Genomic DNA, 16,040 nt, shown 5'->3' on the forward strand with positions numbered 1-16,040 from the left:
AACACCCGGTTACGAGACTAAAAATTGTAGGCTCGCATGCCTCTCCTACCTTCCTGTTGACAGTGCGCTGACATGATGCTAGATATTTTGTACTAGGTTGGAAATACGAAATAAAGCCTTGTATGCCTTGCCTGGTTATTGGGTGGCGTGGAACAAGCCAACTCTCCCAGAGTTCCTACGCAGCCTACCAAACGTCAAACTTTGGCCGAAATGTGTGCCTTGCATCTTGTATCTCGGCGAATCGTTCAAATTTGGAGTTCGCCAAGTTTGACCAGCAGCAGTACCGCAAGTGATACTGTGGGTACACCCCATGAAGCCCCTTACGAAACTTCGACGATCGTTGGTGGGTTGAGATATTATGAAGAAGGTAGATTTTACCTTGAGGACGAAGAATTTGAACCTAGCTTCGCCGGTTGTTCACAAAATTTGAGAAAAGGGAAGAAGGGAGATCATGGTTGCGCATGGGTAGGTGCAGCGAGAAAACTGAGATATTCTGTTGTGCTTATAGCAGAATAAATTCGCGTAGAGATAACGATGCAGTACAACGAATAAATCTTCATTTCTATACCACTATATTAAGTTTACCCGCAATGTTCGTTATCCCGAGGAATGGAATCCACCTGTAATATGCCGACCTGGTTTTTAGAGGTTTGCCAGGTTCCTGACACTATCATTATGTATAGGGTTTTAGAATTCTGAACCCACTCCTTTATTATATAGAAGCTCTTTGCATCCTATGGGCTATGTATTGGGTTTCCATATCCCTTTACGTATCTAGACAACAATCTTCTACGTACCATCTCATGCATATATTTAGAATGTATACATCTTATAGATCATTACACTTCGGAGATACGACTCAAATCGCTATGGAGTTTACAAGCTTCTTAAGTATTCCCTACTAGCCCGTGTTCTATATTGCGATAATTAAACAAACGCCGATGTCCTGAAAGTCCGGCCCGAAGACGGCCGAGGAGGTTGTTAAAGGTTTTTAACACAGGTCGGCGGGAACGGCCCGATATCATCACTATATTAATTGATCGCTCCAAAATATTTGACTGGAAATCCAAACTACTAGTTGCGCAAAGTCAAGACATTCAATCAAACTGATAAAGAAACGTAGTTTATTTTCGGGTTCACATAATTCTTAAAATGCCAGGGCACGATCAGTATGGGCTTCCTGTTGCATACTACCGTGGAGGTACAAGCAAAGCCCTCTTTTTTCGCGAGGAGAATCTTCCCAAGCCCGGTCCTCAAAGAGACAAAATCCTCAAGCGGGTGATGGGATCTCCAGATCCATTGCAGATCGATGGAATGGGTGGTTCCAAAGCAGTTACGTCAAAGATTGCTATTATAAAGAGATCAGCCCGTGACGACGCAGATGTGGATTATACTTTCGCCCAGGTCGGTACGGCAGATAATGTCATTTCATATGATGCAAACTGCGGCAATATCTCAGCAGCGGTTGGTCCATTTGCAATTGATGAAGGGCTTACCACTTATCGACCAGGTAGCTCGGGTGACCCTCAGCTAAAAGCTCAAGAAGTTCGCATCTACAACACCGGTACTAGGAAACTTATTATATCTCATGTTCCTATTGATGATAATGGATATGCTGTTTCAAAGGGAAATCAGGAAATTTCTGGAGTGCCTGGGGCGGGAGCTCCTATCCTGATGGATTATAAGCATGTAAGTCAAGATGTTGTGAGGTGACGAGAATAGAATTGGTTTTATAACAGAAATCCAGACATTGGGAGCCACCTTATCAAAGGGAATATTCCCTTCCGGAAGGCTAGTGGATATAGTCAACATAGCTGGAAAAGATGTGCAGGTCACGATCTGCGATGTTGCCAACTGGTGTGTTTTTGTCAACGCATCTGACTTTGGGATCACTGGCCACGAGAGCGCGGCTGAATTGACCGCAAACGCAAGTTGGATAGAGAATTCACAAGAACTCAGGGGTAAAGTTGGACAACTGCTGGGTCTAACTTCAGACTGGAGAAATTGGGACAAAGTTACTGCATTTGCTCCTTTACCTATAGTCGTCGCTCCTTCAAAGAGAGGTCATATATCTGCCCGCCTTTTTCTTGACAAGATGTGTCACGAAAGTATGGCTGGGACAGGAGCTATATGCGCAACCGCCTGTAGCCGTGTTTCTGGTACCATCGTGAACCGCGTTATTGGAGGCATAGTAGAGGATTCATTTGAAATTAGCCATCCAATAGGAGTCATGACGGTACTGGTTCATACGGAAAACATCGGAAATTCGGATGCTATACCAGAATTCAAAACGCTATCTTTCGTCCGAACAGCACGTCGCATAATGGATGGAACCGTGTATATACCGAAGACATTTATGGCATCTGAGGATAGGGGCGATAATAACCTAACTCCTCAAAGATCTGAAGAGCCCCCAGATTGCTTAACACAAGACTCACGGCCAACGACAAGTGTGATAGCTGAGTTTGTTCAAAACACTAAATATGCTGACTTGGATGAAAGCGTTAAGATGACGGTGAAAAATCTAATTTTAGACTACATTGGGGTGGCTTGTGCTGCGGTGGACAAAGCCGAGTCTACAGAGCCTGTGTATCGCGCGATCTCTTGTCTCCAAGCGAGTGACGGAAGGAATACCGTTTTCAAAAAGGGCCAAAAGTTTCTACCGCAATATGCCGCGCTGTTAAACGGTTTTCTAGCCCACTCGCTAGACTTTGATGATACGTATGCAGAAGGTGTCTTACATGCTGGTGTTACCGCAATCACGGCTGGGCTTGTCGCCAGTGAGGTCTTGGGTACTAGAGGGGATGCACTGATTGAGGCTGTTGCTATTGGATATGAAGTCACATGCCGCATTGGAAGAGCTCTCGGTCACGGTGCATACTCACGAGGATTTCATAATACCTCTACTGCCGGCATATTTGGTGCTGTGGCTACCATTTCCAAGGTCAAAGGCCTCTCCACTTCTCTCATAGAAATGGCGTTTGGGTTAGCAGGCTCTAAGCCGGCCGGATCGATGCAATATCTGGAGAATGGATCGTGGAATAAGCGACTGCACCCAGGTTTCGCGGTTCATGATGCTTGGCTATGCGTTTCTTTGGCCGAATCTGGTGTCATTGGCGCCGAAAAGATCTTCGAAGGAAAATTCGGTTTTTTCAATGCATATACGCCAAATAAAATTAACTACGAGGAGCTGCTTGATACCTTGGGTAGTGAATGGGTTTTTTTAAAAACTATTTGGAAGCCTTTTCCGGCGTGTCGCATGACACATGGGTTGATTGAGGTAGTGGATGAGATCCGCCGCAAGTTTAGTTCGTCGTCATCAGCCAAAGAAGTTAAGCATATCCATGTAAGGTTGCCCTCGTATCAATACCCTATCGTTGGGTTACCAACACCAAACAAAGTTCATCCGTTGAATATTGTGGATGCGCAATTTTCCGCATACTACCAAATTGCCCTCTCGTGGCTGCATGGTGGATACATTGGTTGGGCTGGGTATGACTACCTGAGAGATTCAAGTATCCATAAGCTCGCAGAATGTATCCATATTATGGACGACCCTGGTCTGGACCGATTGGAGCAATATATTACTCTGGAGTTCACAGATGGCACGGTTGTTACCAAACATATTAAGCCAAAAGACGATGGTGGGGCAGGTGATTCGTCGCGAGAAAAGATTGCAGCGAAGTATCTGGGGTTGGCCGGGCCTGTCTTTGGTGAGGAAGCAGCCAGGAAGATCCAGAATATTGTATACACCCTTGAAAGGTATCACGTGTCCGAGCTTATGGCTTTAGTTCAGTAGAAGGTAGCTGGTATACCAATTGAGACGGCTAAATTTATTGCTTTGACTAATTCTGCGCCGTATAATTTTAGAATTGAATGTAAAAATGTCATTTGAGACTCTACCTAAAGAGTAACATTAAAAGTTCAGCACAAAACTTACGATGCTTCCCAATGCGTTCACCGGGTCGCTGGCAAAAACCCCTGTTCGCTTGGTATTCGCATCGAGACCGGTGAAGTGGCTTTGTCGTGGTAAATGAGTTTCCACCATTACAACCCTAACCCAATTCCGAAATCGTTCAGCGTATATAGTATGGCTCTTTGTATGCCATGGGCTATATATAAGGCCGCCATGGCCATTGTGCGTTCGGATTTCGAACTTTTGCCCGCACATTAACACAAGCTATGGCAACTGAATTTTATGGTTTACTTCCCCTCACTACGGAGTATATTTCACGTGTTATGATTTCGAACCTTGAGCTCCACGCGCCGAACAGCAAAGGCTAGGTTGATTCAATAATATTTATTAGTAAGTATGCATCAAACCAAAATCCACTAAAAGGGAATAGTTCAGTCATGATTCGCGGTGGCGCAAGCCAACAACCTGCTTTATCTCAATTGAGAAGCGACGATTGGCTGGCCTGCAGGTCGGGAAGCTCATCCGACTCCATCGCACTAGAATTGATCCTCTTGAAAGAGCATTGATTTGCGCCACCCACTTGACTCAGCGTCATGTCTCAGCTTTAGCGGCGATCCTCCCTGCGTCTATAGAAACTGGGACTATTTTGTCCAACAATGAGACATCATGCCACGCTGCTGGTGCAGATTAGTATTATTTAATAGCGATGCCTCCCATCACCCAAAATGACTTTTAACAACTCTCTAGCACTACTTTCTAGTCTTAGCGGAATTGCCAACACCGGATCAATCCACTTTTAATTGTCGCCCATCATGATGAATCTTTTGTGTTGTCTCGGTCTGTTTGCCACTACTACATTGTCCCAGTCAGTGCAGATTGGTTTGCCCAAATTGGGAACCCAAGTGGCAGCAGGTTCGGATCAGACTATCCAAATACAGCGTCCCGTGAGTGTTGACTTTCTTCCATCGCTGTAAGTGCAAGGCTGATTTCCATTAGGATACATTGACCGGTTCGAATGAAATTGCCATTGTGATTGGTATTTCGCCATGCCGAGATGGGAAATGCACTTCACCAGCTGACAGCATGGGAACCATTTTGTACAAGGGTGGATATGACCCGGAGTTCCACAACGGCGTCCAGCCTCCGTACCAAAACTTCACAGTCGAAGTCCCTAAAGACATATCGGGACTGGCTTTGATTGGTGTAACGCATTTGTCGCTTGTTGGAGTAAGTTTCCTGGTACCTATTACCATTAAGGTACTAACTGAGCGATCTTTTCGTACAGGCCAGCGCCTATCCTTTAATCCAGTTTCTCAATCAGACCGTTACTGTCATATAATACAAATAGTCACTTTATTCGGGGAAAAGCAATCAATTCATACAACAATATAAATCGATATTAGCCTGCAGTATATTAGCCGCGTTACAACTCAGGTTGATTTTATATACACATTGACATGTATTTTACCATTCCTATTGCTGAGAAGAGATGAAATGGAATCGTAAATTTTTTCGTCAGTCTTCTGGCGCCTGTGTGGTAAATAACCATACTGTATTTTCAATGTTATAGTATACATGTATACCAATTGATCTAGATGTCATTCAAAAAATTATGCCATGGATTCTTAGAGTATTACAGTTTACCGCCTCTGTAACCTGAAGATCTGACATCAATTTATAAATATATACAGACGGTGGAGTAAATTCTCAAAGGGTATCACGCCATATAATTTTCAATATATAACCTATAGCACACAAAGAACCTCTATATAACCCTCGAATACGTAGTAAGTGGTCTTAGCATAACGAAGACTCATTTATCACGATAGAGAATCTCTTCAACCAGGAATAACATTGTACGTAAACCAGGGTTTATCAATGGATAGAAGCCAACATAGGATTTCAATTACCCCAAAAGCTACAGATTTTCGCGATGTCCTCTACTTAACAAGTCATAAATGTCACTGAAAGTATGGTGTTTCCAATCATAGTGGAACCGAAATGTAAATACCCGTCGCGGCCCTTGGTAGATTTTTGTTAGCTCCGAATCTATACAAGTGATACCGCTTCGAATGAAAGAGGGGGGGCAGAATGGGTAATTAACTGTTGAATTTCATTTTCCACTATACGTTAGGCTAAAAACCGAACGCTTGATATGCTCTAGTTATAATGATTGCATATTTAGTTCAACATTAAATCAGTCTGCTCCGTTTCAGAATGGAGCTGAGCCATTGAAAGTCTATTCCGCCTCGGGAAAGGCTCGACCGGAAGGTCGGAGGGTCGGAGAAAAGCAACTTGCTATATAGATGTATTTGATGTGTTATTCCCAAATCTCAAAAATTTTTATTTTCCACCACCAGATCTAAACCTATTCATATTGATCTTTCTTGGTGGAAACAGCGAGGAAATAAGGACCGAGATCTGAAATATGGCGCTGCCACAGGAACAAGTGGCTTCTCACGAGTCAGGACGATCTCTTCCTCCTATTAATCGACGAAGAGACAAGCCTCAACTATCATGCACCCTGTGCAGGCGAGGAAAGTAAGTAATATCATTATTGGCTCTTCATACTTAAATACTCATGCTCAAGATTAAAATGCGATCGTGGTCTGCCTTGCGAGTCGTGTGCGCGTCGTGGCCTTTCCCTGTCCTGCACATACCCAGCCGCGACCCCGCTACAGAGTGGAAAACGAGTCATTCATCCAACCTCAAACATGCATGACAGAGTTGCCCAACTGGAAAAGTTAGTCCTGTCTTTGAAAAATGAAGCAGATGCCAATAATCGCACGTCCGCCTCGCAAGGCCATTACTCTCCCGATTTTTTAGAGTTACCCAAAAGCTTTGGAAGAATTAGCCTGGAGAATGCGGAGACTACTTATGTTGAAGGCTCGCATTGGACGGCCATTCTTGACGGTGTAGGTTATATTCTTGAGATTACGAGGCTTGCCAGGAAAACTAATAGATCTGAAGATTGCAGAGTTGAAGGACTGCTTTGACGACGAGGTCCCAGAATCCGCCGAGTTTAAAAATAATAGTAAAAGCATAGGCGGAATATCAAACCGTGGACCAGTATTGCTGCTCGGTAATTTCCAACAACTTGACAAGCGAGAAATTTTAGCCTCAATTCCACCGCGACCTACAATTGACCAACTAGTAATAAGATATTTCAACTCAAAGAATATCAACTCGCGTAAGTTATATCAAGTTGCAATTATGTTCATTATTCTTTAAAGCTAACGTCTACAGTCTTGATTCATGGTCCAACTTTTTTAGAAGAGGTAAGGGAGTGGTCGTGACGTTGGAAGCCTCTTCTGACTCTTGAGCCTAGTACCATCGATTCTGGGAGTCTCCATGGGAAACTTCTACTATGTGGATTGGTCTTCTGTTCAGTATTATATGCTTGGGCACTTTACATCAACAGCTTGAAACGTCATATTCCGAGTCACCAACATTACACGATGCCGGTTTGGATTTGATGCATAGTATCCAACTCTATCGAGAGCGCGCAGCCCAGTGTCTTGTCCTTGCAGATTACACCAAGTGTGTTCCATACACAGTGGAAACACTATTACATTACCTGGCTATCGAATATGTCAATATCACTGATAGTCATACCGGCGTTTGGGCTTTGATGGGAATTATTGTGCAGATAGCCCTCCGAATGGGCTATCACCGTGACGGATCTCACTCATCACGCCTCTCACCCTTTCAAGTAGAGATGCGGCGTAGGGCATGGGCAGTTCTATTTCAAGTCACCTCCTCAGCAGCCGGGCAGTTTGGGCTCCCACGGATGATCAATGACTCTCAGGCAGACACGAAGGAGCCGCAAGACATCAGCGACGACGCACTTAGTCCAGATATGATAGAACTACCGCCCCCGAGATCAGATTCTGAGGCAAGCGCAATTCAGTTTTTGGTTGCAAAAAACCGACTATTATCAATATTCAATATGATCGTCGACCTTACTGGCTCCCCAAAGAAAGCGATATCGTACGAACAAATCATTGAATTAGACAAGATTCTTGAAAGACAATTTAAAGGAATTCCAGTACCCCTACAGATGAAGCCAATGAGTAGATGTCTTGCGGATACTGCTGATATCATTGTGAACAGGCTTTTCCTCTCTTTATCTTACTATAGATCGCGGTGCGTGCTTCATAGAGAGTACATGCTGGTGGCTCGGTCAAATAACCGTTATATGCATTCTCGCAAGTCATGCATTGGGGCTGCATTAAATATTCTGCAAATACAGCTTATTATCCATGAAGAAACCCAGCTAGGGCGGCGTCTTTACCTTCAGAAGTGGAAAATCTCTGCTATGGTAAAACACATATTCTTGCTGGCTGCCACGATTCTGTGTGTTGACATCAACTGCCGCGTGCGGGAAACACACGATGCAAGCATGATCGAAGACCATAAGATAGAGAATATTATTCAAGCATTGAACACCTCTTACTCGATTTGGCTGCAGTCGAGCGATATGTCCCGAGAAGCACAGAAAGTGGTGGAGATGTTGCGACTCGTTCTCAATAAAGCCCAAAGACTGCCGACGACAGTTGCATCGTCTTTGAGTATATCGGCACATAGCGATGACTCTGTCTATTCTATAATAGGTGTGTATATACTCTGGCCTGGATTTTATACGCGAACATAAATCATGGCTAATTGATTAATAAGATTGCCCAGTATCAAGTGATGATCAACACCCCATTACATTTTCTAGGGATGTACTAGATCTTGAGAATGAGCTATCTCTTTCTAATCAGAGCTCTAACACGATAGAAGGAGTGGAGGGCTTAGAAACAGTAAGCTTAAACCCCTCTAAGTGAACCCGGTCATAAATACATCAAGCAAGTCGCTGATTGAGTTCTTCAGCCAATATGGGACCTCCAAGATTGGACTGGCACAACCGCGATGGATGATATTCTCAAGCAGTCTAACAGCTGGAATGCGTTTGAAATATAAGCAAAAGATTAACTCTTACGATAGAATAACGGTCTGGTAGTCTGATGTATCCCAAAGGCAGAAGCAGGCATGAACTAGGTAGATACATGGGCGGGAAATAACAAACGTTGCCACCTATCTACTATTGCAGAAGCGAACAGTTTGCTAAAATAAGTTGATAACTGGAGTCTGGATAATCAAATTTTTCCTTTTTGCCAAAGCCTCATCAGTACTAACGTATTTCACAAGCGAGCGGCGTACCCCCGACTCCATAGAAAAATGACACTTTTGGGCCCTCAATATTTCACCCCTTTGATTAGAAAATATATTCTAAAATTGATTCAATCATTATCATATATTATAAATAAAAATGTATTTTATTATTAATAAGGATAACCTAAAATAATTATTATGTTAAGAATCACGCTCTAATGCTATAAATTTTTTATTTTACATTCTTATTTATCTTAATAATTATTAATAATCATTTGGTAGAACTAAGCATACATAATATTGAAAGTAAGATTTATATTATGTATTAATTTCAGACCATATTTTCTAATAAAAGTGGTGAAATATTGAGGGCCCAAAAATGCCAACTCTATATAGGAAAGAGGGGAGGGCTGTGCCGCTCTTTTGTGAAAAACGTTTTTTTTTTTGCCTAAGTCAAAAACGTGTATGTTCTACAGCCTTACAGAATGACCGAGTCATCGAGAATCATGCCATCTATTTCCAACTGTTCATTTCTTATTATCGGATTGTCCTCTAGAATATGCTTCGGTATTGTAAACGTTCCAATGTCAGGTCTACGCTTGGCTGCTGTTTCATGAAAGCCGTCATTGGCGAATGATTGGCGGAGACCGGCATCGGCCCTATTAATACCTGAACTGAGAGGCCAGTCTATTTTTCTCAGGTAATACAACGCTGGACACCTTGTATGTGTCTACTAAAGAGGTGAATAACATATCTAATAAAATACAGCTTTACGGCCTCGACTGGTAGTACCTCAGACGAAACACGATTGTAAGTGGTTCGGAAAAGTCGATTCAGGTGGTTGCCGAGCTTGTCGGCCATCGGACAAATAGGACTTAGTTACAGGTCCATCGGACTTCCGCCGTAGTACAATAATATTTCCGGCCCTAATCATACCGTAAGTCAATCTCCAAAGAGATGAGAGACCTGTAAGCCTCAGCGACGTGACTTTACCACTTTGCCCGAGCCTTCGTCGTATTCGATGGATTCCGTTGTTTCCGCGATTGCGCATTGCCTGATCCGGGCCACAGCCCCGGCCGAACTGAGTCTATGCATGGCGTTCAAATGAACCAAAATCTACTATACATATAAGCACATCGCAGTGGATTAACAGGAGAATTGACACCCAACGATCCTTATCTAGACGTATTTTATTGTATTGACCTCAAACCGCGAAACAGTCTTAACAAACAACATGGCTTCGGACGATGTCGTGTGCGATGTGCTGGTTGTTGGAGCTGGTCCTGCTGGCTTCATGGCCAGTTTAACGTTAGCACGCTATGATATAAATGTTCGAATCATTGACGCGCGACCGGAGAGGATACAAACTGGACATGCTGGAGGTAAGCCTGCGAGACGAGGCGCTATATGGGTCTATGAGGATGAGTTAACAAAACATTTTCGTGCGATTACAGGAGTGCAGCCACGAACTCAGGAAATTTTGCAAACCTTAAATCTGAGACATAGACTTGATATTCAAGGTAATCACGTTAGCGAAACTGCCTTTTGGGCGATTGATGAGGGCGGGAAGTTTCAAAGAACACATATCGGCGGGGAAATTCAGAACCCAACCCCGTATCCCTGGATTCTTAGTATCCCTCAGCGCGAAACCGAGCGTGCATTCGACGAGGATCTGAAGTCAAGGGGATTCGTCGTCGACCGTCCTGTAGAGTTGGTGAATTTTACATATACTGATGATCAAGAATACCCCCTGCGCGTCAGCGTCAAGAACCAATACACCAATATTACATCGATCTACCGAACTAAGTATATTATTGGGTCAGATGGAGCAGCGAGCAAAACCAGGCAGATACTAGGATTCGATTCACAAACACATGGAAACGACGATGTTTGGTGTGTAGCTGATTTGCATCTTGACACCGATTTTCCTGATGTGCGTCGCCGGTGTGCGATACGCTCGCAAAAAGGTGGCATCATGCTGATTCCCAATCCACGGGATATGAATCGCATCTATACACAACTTAATACTGCAGATCTTGCGATTGTGGAAGATGGACACAACAATGGCGTAAATGGTGACGCGACGAATGGGGACAAGGTCATGATCCGCCCCAAATACAGTGACACAGCTTTATTAGAGCTGTTGCGTCAACGTGTGCGGGATATCGTTGCCCCATACAAAATGGAGATCAAAAAGCTGGTTTGGATAAGTCAGTACCGCCTCCGCCAGCGAATTGTTGAGGCCTTTTCGGATAGCAAGCGTGTATTCATCGTTGGTGATGCTTGTCACACGCATAGTCCTAAGGCTGCTCAGGGGCTAAATATAAGCATGGCCGACTCATATAACCTTACTTGGAAGCTAGCATTGGTATTGAAGGGCCGGGCTAGCCCAGCTCTTCTAGATACTTACGCAATCGAACGTCGCCAACTTGCCCAAGAACTTCTTGATTTCGATGCAAAATTTTCTCATCTCTTCGCGCGTAAGGACTTTCTCGACAACTCGACATTCCACGAAGTGTACGACAAAGCTCACGGTTTCACTTCCGGCGTCGGCCAGCAATATCAGCCTGGACCATTGACTCTAAACAATGAGTCAAATAAGGCCATTATTAATGAAAATGCGGTTGAGCCTTTGACCCCAGGAAAGCGTCTGTACCCTTTCAATCTTCAACGACATATAGACGGTACCCCGCTCAATATTCTGGACGATTTCCCTTCAAATGGCCGATTCCATCTCTTCGTGTTTGCCGGGAATTCAATTTCACAGAATAGATTAGCGCCACTGGATGAATATCTGGCATCGTCTGACTCGGCTCTCCTGCGTTTCGACAAGTCTGCCAACCAGACCTGGGGATTTGAAGATGTTTACTATTCCAACCCCCAAAACAAGGATCGCATCGTAGACTTTTATTTCGTACACACGGACAACAAGTATGAAATAAACTTGGACGAACTCTCAGCTCCTCTAAAGCTATGGAAATACCGCATCTATTCTGACAAGGATAAATCTGTCCACACCACACTAGGCGTCGATCCAAATGTTGGCGCTATGGCATTAGTTCGTCCGGATGGCCATATCAGCATCGTCGTTGCTTTGAACGAAGGCGAGAAGGTTACCAAGCTCTTAGAGAAATATTTGTATTGAAAAACTAGCAGAGAACAGTCACTAGTCATGAATTTTTATTTTTATTTTTTTTGGCTCTTGGTGATTCTTAGAATATCAAATTCAAAGACTTTGTGATTCGACAAACCATAGAAATATATCGATTTGAGTTCCACTATAAATACCTACTGTGTATCCGTGACATGATTACTCAATTTACAAACAGTATAGTGTGTTCAAATACCATAATGTTGAGGTCGCACGGGTTTATCTGAAATTGCAGTGCCACCGCTCGGTCGCTATACACTAGGTCCGGGGAAGACGACCTCGCTGTGTCGGCCGCACTTGAGTAGATGATTATGTTAACCTGCATCTGACTGGTTTTCAAGTCCGATGGCAAACTATATAAGAAGTAGCCGAGCTTCTCAGCGATTGACAAAGTGTGGGTTTGAGTGTTTACTATGTCCGCTTATTGACTCTCAATCCTGGTACTTAGTTTATAATCCTATTCATCAAAACTACATTCATCTTGAGTGACCTCTACAATAACTTCCGGGAAAATGGCCAACAAACTTTCTATCTCGTTTGATGGTAAGGCTTCATTCTACGCAGACTGGGAAGTGGCAGGAAAGTAACTAAATGCTTGACAGACTACCTTCAATTAGAAAAATGTGTTTTTGAATGGGGAGACAGCTACGATGCAAAGGTATGCATTGATTTGTATCATTTGTTGCATCTGCATCTGCATCTGAAAAAGATATTCTGAGACTAATCCTATTCTTAGGACTGGCAGCGCTTACGTGGAATCATCGCCCCCACCCTCAAGGTACGTCTCCTAGGTCTTTTTTTATTCTATTATTATTATTAATACTAGCTTTGACCCCACGTCGTTATAGATTGATTACCGCATTGTTATGGATGAACGATGGTACTGGCCTGAGATGCCCTCTGAAGATTTCATTGCCATGGTCTCATCTGAAGGGTTTCTGGGTGACCCTTGCATCAAAACACAGCATTTGTTGGGTGGCCATTGGTGGGAACGCGTCTCAGAAACAGAAGTCATTGGCCACCATCAGCTACGGGCCGCCCATTTACGATACACCGATGCTAGTCTGCAGGAGGTTGCCAAGCGTGGGCATGGTCATGCTACCAATGAGCACTATTACCGTCGAGTCGACGGAGTATGGAAGTTTGCAGGTATCCGGCCGTTTGTCCGATGGAATGAGTGGGATTTTGAGCAGATCTTCCGCGGGCTGGAATTCCCCGATCAACAACAGAATGGCAGCGGATCGACTAGGCCTATTTTCAAGGCGTTGCCGAGGCGAGACTAATTAGAGGATGATATATGTACGCAGATTGAAATCAATCCCACGGCAGGTATCAATTAGACAATACCTATATGGAGTGTGCCACTTACATGTCAACTGGGAGAAACGTTATATGCTGCCCAAGAAAGATGGATATCAATTGACTATGCATGATTCGCTCGGAAATAAATTGGCGCATTACTTGTTTCAGTACTAGTATAACTGAATTCCCCGATTTCGTGCGCTCTTTTTATTGTCTGACGCTGTTCACTCATTACTATGTACGAGAAGAAGTTGAAATAAATGGAGCGTTCAAAAATGGATTGGCAAAAAATGGTAAGGTGGAAGATGGAACAAGTTCAGTTTGATCATGTTAGCGACAGTACATTATTGACAAGAACTGTCTTCTAAATAGCTGACGATCCCCGAAGACAGTTCAAGATGAGCAAAAAATCGATGTCAATATTTTTACTTGTACTTGTGAGCTAGTAACGTCACGTTGGAGATGACCTTAGTTATGTTATTTGCCCACGATTTACTCGATAGAAAGAAATTCCCCTACTTCCAGCCAATTTCAATCAGAGAATCCCAGCTATTCTCCGGGCGGTTAATGCTTAAAATTGCCAGGCGGTCGTCTGTCAGACGAACAACTTCCTCCCACTCTTCGCGAGATCGCTCCTGGGCGTTTACCATGTTCCACATAGTCATTTCCATGGCACTAAAGAGAACGTCAATAAAGTCAACAAAATTAAAGCCATGATATGTTCTTACCGCTGTTGTCTTTCATGTGAACCGTTTAATGCCCGCGGGGGTTGAATAACAAGCTCACATAGTATAATTCTACTGGTAGGCTTCAAGGCAGGAACGAGGCTCTTCAATATCTTAACCGCATTGTGTGCAGCCCAGTCATGGCAGATGTGACGCAGGAAGTAAACTTCCGCGCTGATGGGCTGAGGGGTGAAAAAGTTATGTGCGCTGAAGTCGATTCGAGATTTCAAATGCGCAGGAAGGGCCTTTTTGCCACCCTCGACAGTATGTTCGTAGTCTTGCACAACAAACTTGAGCTCTGGGAATGCTTCTGCAAGCGCGATACTGACGAAACCCGAAGAACCTCCAAGCTATAATTGAAATTAGCATTAGCAAGATAAGAAAAGCAAGTAGATACTAAATATGAGCCATGGAACTTACATCAACCACCAAGCCAGACCCTACATTGGCCCAGTCGTACCCATTGACAATATGCTGAAGGTTGAAGCCCTCACCTTTGCCTACTCCAGCCATTGCACCAAAGAAGCGTGCCTGGCGATCTGGATTGTCTTCGAAAAACTTGAAAATTGGATCTTTGGTATTGAATGCCGTGCTGAACGAACAATGGTTGGGCTCCGTACTTTGAGGGTATTTCTCCATCGTCTCAGCAAGTTTGGCCGCCGAGGGGAAAACTTCCTCGACGAAGTGGCCGTACCAGTCCTGAATGGCTTTGTTGTGGACGAGTGCCGCAGAAGCTGCTGTGTGCACAACGACGTTCGGCGCGGGTTCATCAAAAATACGATTCAGCGCGGATTGGCGAATCGCAGTGCGTATTCGGTACTCAGGCAGGCCTGTCTTAGCAGCCAGCTCAGTGTAGGTCGTACTCCCACCAAATGGGACAAGGTCGTAGATTTTGAATTTGTAAATGATACTCTGTGCAGCGACTTCGAACGGCTGTACGTTGCACACGTCAATTCTTTCCGCACCACTATGGTTCAAAACAACAAGATCTACTTACACTTTGACAAAGGCGATTTATCAGATCCGCAGGGCCAAGAAGAAGATCGAGCAGTAATTTGCTATCATCCATAAGCTTTACACGGGCCTCCCGTGCGGCCGCATCCTTGGAAACGTCTGGAAACGTCTCACCGGCATGTTGTTCAAAAGATGGCAGTGGTAAGCCACGACTAGCCAAGGACTGTTCAAGCAATGCCGCATGAGCGGCCATGCGCGAAGTTAATTCAGTAAGAGAGGTCATGGCGAATAGTCAATGGTCGTACTAGTCGGCGTGAAGTAGGTGAAGATAGACTGCAAGGATGGCTATGACCGAAGGAATGCGGTTAACGTCAAATACGCGAAAGAAGGCTTCAAGATGTTTGTTGAGCATCTGCACCCTTCAAATATATTCAGTAAATGGACAATTCCGTGCAAGATGATTAATTTCTCCCCCTCCAAGCGGGGACATCATTCCAGGATCCTCTACCATTTCGGTAGCCGAGCTTGTATCCGACGGTCATGGTGTGCCGTATGCCCTATTAGTTCTAATGAAAACCAAACGGAAGATAACTCGAAAAAGAAATAAGAGTAAGAAGCGAAGAACGACGAATGAAACCGTAGCGGACAAGGGGCGATGAAGAGTGCGCGAGGCACGGGAGGGCCGTTCCTTGCTTGTCCGACGGACAGCCGACCAATGAGCATGGCTTAGCTTCATCAATGCTTACCCCCTTGTTGCGGACTGATTATATGCAGAACTGATTGACGATGCAGTAATACTTCGTAACCATAGTTAGTTTCAGACTATTAAGCAGTG

General features: G+C 44.2%; 7 protein-coding genes across 7 annotated transcripts; 6 read left to right on the plus strand and 1 right to left on the minus strand.

Annotated features, from left to right (window-relative positions):
- Window positions 1-1,152: 1,152 nt before the first annotated feature.
- BGW36DRAFT_269862 (PrpF protein) lies at window positions 1,153-2,002 on the plus strand (the record flags this gene model as incomplete). The annotated part of the gene is made up of 2 exons (XM_046210143.1): window positions 1,153-1,689; window positions 1,748-2,002. Coding segments are annotated over 2 exons (792 nt in total), but the record flags the coding sequence as incomplete, so codon positions are not given.
- Window positions 2,003-2,356: 354 nt separating this feature from the next.
- BGW36DRAFT_307891 (uncharacterized protein) lies at window positions 2,357-3,799 on the plus strand (the record flags this gene model as incomplete). The annotated part of the gene is made up of 1 exon (XM_046212279.1): window positions 2,357-3,799. The coding sequence occupies one exon, from the start codon at window positions 2,357-2,359 to the stop codon at window positions 3,797-3,799; it is 1,443 nt and encodes a 480-aa protein (XP_046065716.1).
- Window positions 3,800-4,728: 929 nt separating this feature from the next.
- BGW36DRAFT_433367 (uncharacterized protein) lies at window positions 4,729-5,255 on the plus strand (the record flags this gene model as incomplete). Its single annotated transcript, XM_046221265.1, has 3 exons — window positions 4,729-4,860; window positions 4,913-5,143; window positions 5,202-5,255. The coding sequence occupies 3 exons, from the start codon at window positions 4,729-4,731 to the stop codon at window positions 5,253-5,255; spliced, it is 417 nt and encodes a 138-aa protein (XP_046065717.1).
- Window positions 5,256-6,248: 993 nt separating this feature from the next.
- BGW36DRAFT_351611 (putative fungal-specific transcription factor) lies at window positions 6,249-9,258 on the plus strand. Its single transcript, XM_046213360.1, has 7 exons — window positions 6,249-6,457; window positions 6,507-6,831; window positions 6,887-7,106; window positions 7,163-7,194; window positions 7,245-8,529; window positions 8,594-8,721; window positions 8,792-9,258. The coding sequence occupies exons 1-7, from the start codon at window positions 6,345-6,347 to the stop codon at window positions 8,879-8,881; spliced, it is 2,193 nt and encodes a 730-aa protein (XP_046065718.1). The 5' UTR covers window positions 6,249-6,344; the 3' UTR covers window positions 8,882-9,258.
- Window positions 9,259-10,040: 782 nt separating this feature from the next.
- On the plus strand, window positions 10,041-12,243 carry BGW36DRAFT_390730 (uncharacterized protein). The gene is made up of 2 exons (XM_046217517.1): window positions 10,041-10,455; window positions 10,528-12,243. Exons 1-2 carry the CDS (start codon window positions 10,308-10,310, stop codon window positions 12,216-12,218), a joined length of 1,839 nt encoding a protein of 612 aa, XP_046065719.1. The 5' UTR covers window positions 10,041-10,307; the 3' UTR covers window positions 12,219-12,243.
- A 493-nt stretch (window positions 12,244-12,736) lies between these two features.
- BGW36DRAFT_441517 (Scytalone dehydratase) lies at window positions 12,737-13,922 on the plus strand (the record flags this gene model as incomplete). The annotated part of the gene is made up of 4 exons (XM_046221559.1): window positions 12,737-12,767; window positions 12,827-12,882; window positions 12,961-13,002; window positions 13,073-13,922. 4 exons carry the CDS (start codon window positions 12,737-12,739, stop codon window positions 13,505-13,507), a joined length of 564 nt encoding a protein of 187 aa, XP_046065720.1. The 3' UTR covers window positions 13,508-13,922.
- Window positions 13,923-14,041: 119 nt separating this feature from the next.
- On the minus strand, window positions 14,042-15,488 carry BGW36DRAFT_401748 (putative O-methyltransferase; the record flags this gene model as incomplete). The annotated part of the gene is made up of 4 exons (XM_046218782.1): window positions 14,042-14,201; window positions 14,255-14,601; window positions 14,672-15,184; window positions 15,249-15,488. 4 exons carry the CDS (start codon window positions 15,486-15,488, stop codon window positions 14,042-14,044), a joined length of 1,260 nt encoding a protein of 419 aa, XP_046065721.1.
- Window positions 15,489-16,040: the final 552 nt, after the last annotated feature.

This window comes from Talaromyces proteolyticus, assembly GCF_021365285.1.
Source record: "Talaromyces proteolyticus strain PMI_201 chromosome Unknown BGW36scaffold_15, whole genome shotgun sequence".
In the NCBI taxonomy this organism is placed as follows: domain Eukaryota; kingdom Fungi; phylum Ascomycota; class Eurotiomycetes; order Eurotiales; family Trichocomaceae; genus Talaromyces; species Talaromyces proteolyticus.

Excerpts from the sequence above, each read along its gene's own strand:
- BGW36DRAFT_351611 (XM_046213360.1), top strand. The coding sequence starts at position 6,345 with ATGGCGCTGCCACAGGAACAAGTGGCTTCTCACGAGTCAGGACGATCT. Across the intron at positions 7,107-7,162 it reads CTCAAAGAATATCAACTCGC|TCTTGATTCATGGTCCAACT; the intron begins GTAAGTTATATC and ends TAACGTCTACAG. Across the intron at positions 8,722-8,791 it reads GAGTGGAGGGCTTAGAAACA|CCAATATGGGACCTCCAAGA; the intron begins GTAAGCTTAAAC and ends TGAGTTCTTCAG.
- BGW36DRAFT_390730 (XM_046217517.1), top strand. The coding sequence starts at position 10,308 with ATGGCTTCGGACGATGTCGTGTGCGATGTGCTGGTTGTTGGAGCTGGT. Across the intron at positions 10,456-10,527 it reads ACAAACTGGACATGCTGGAG|GAGTGCAGCCACGAACTCAG; the intron begins GTAAGCCTGCGA and ends GTGCGATTACAG.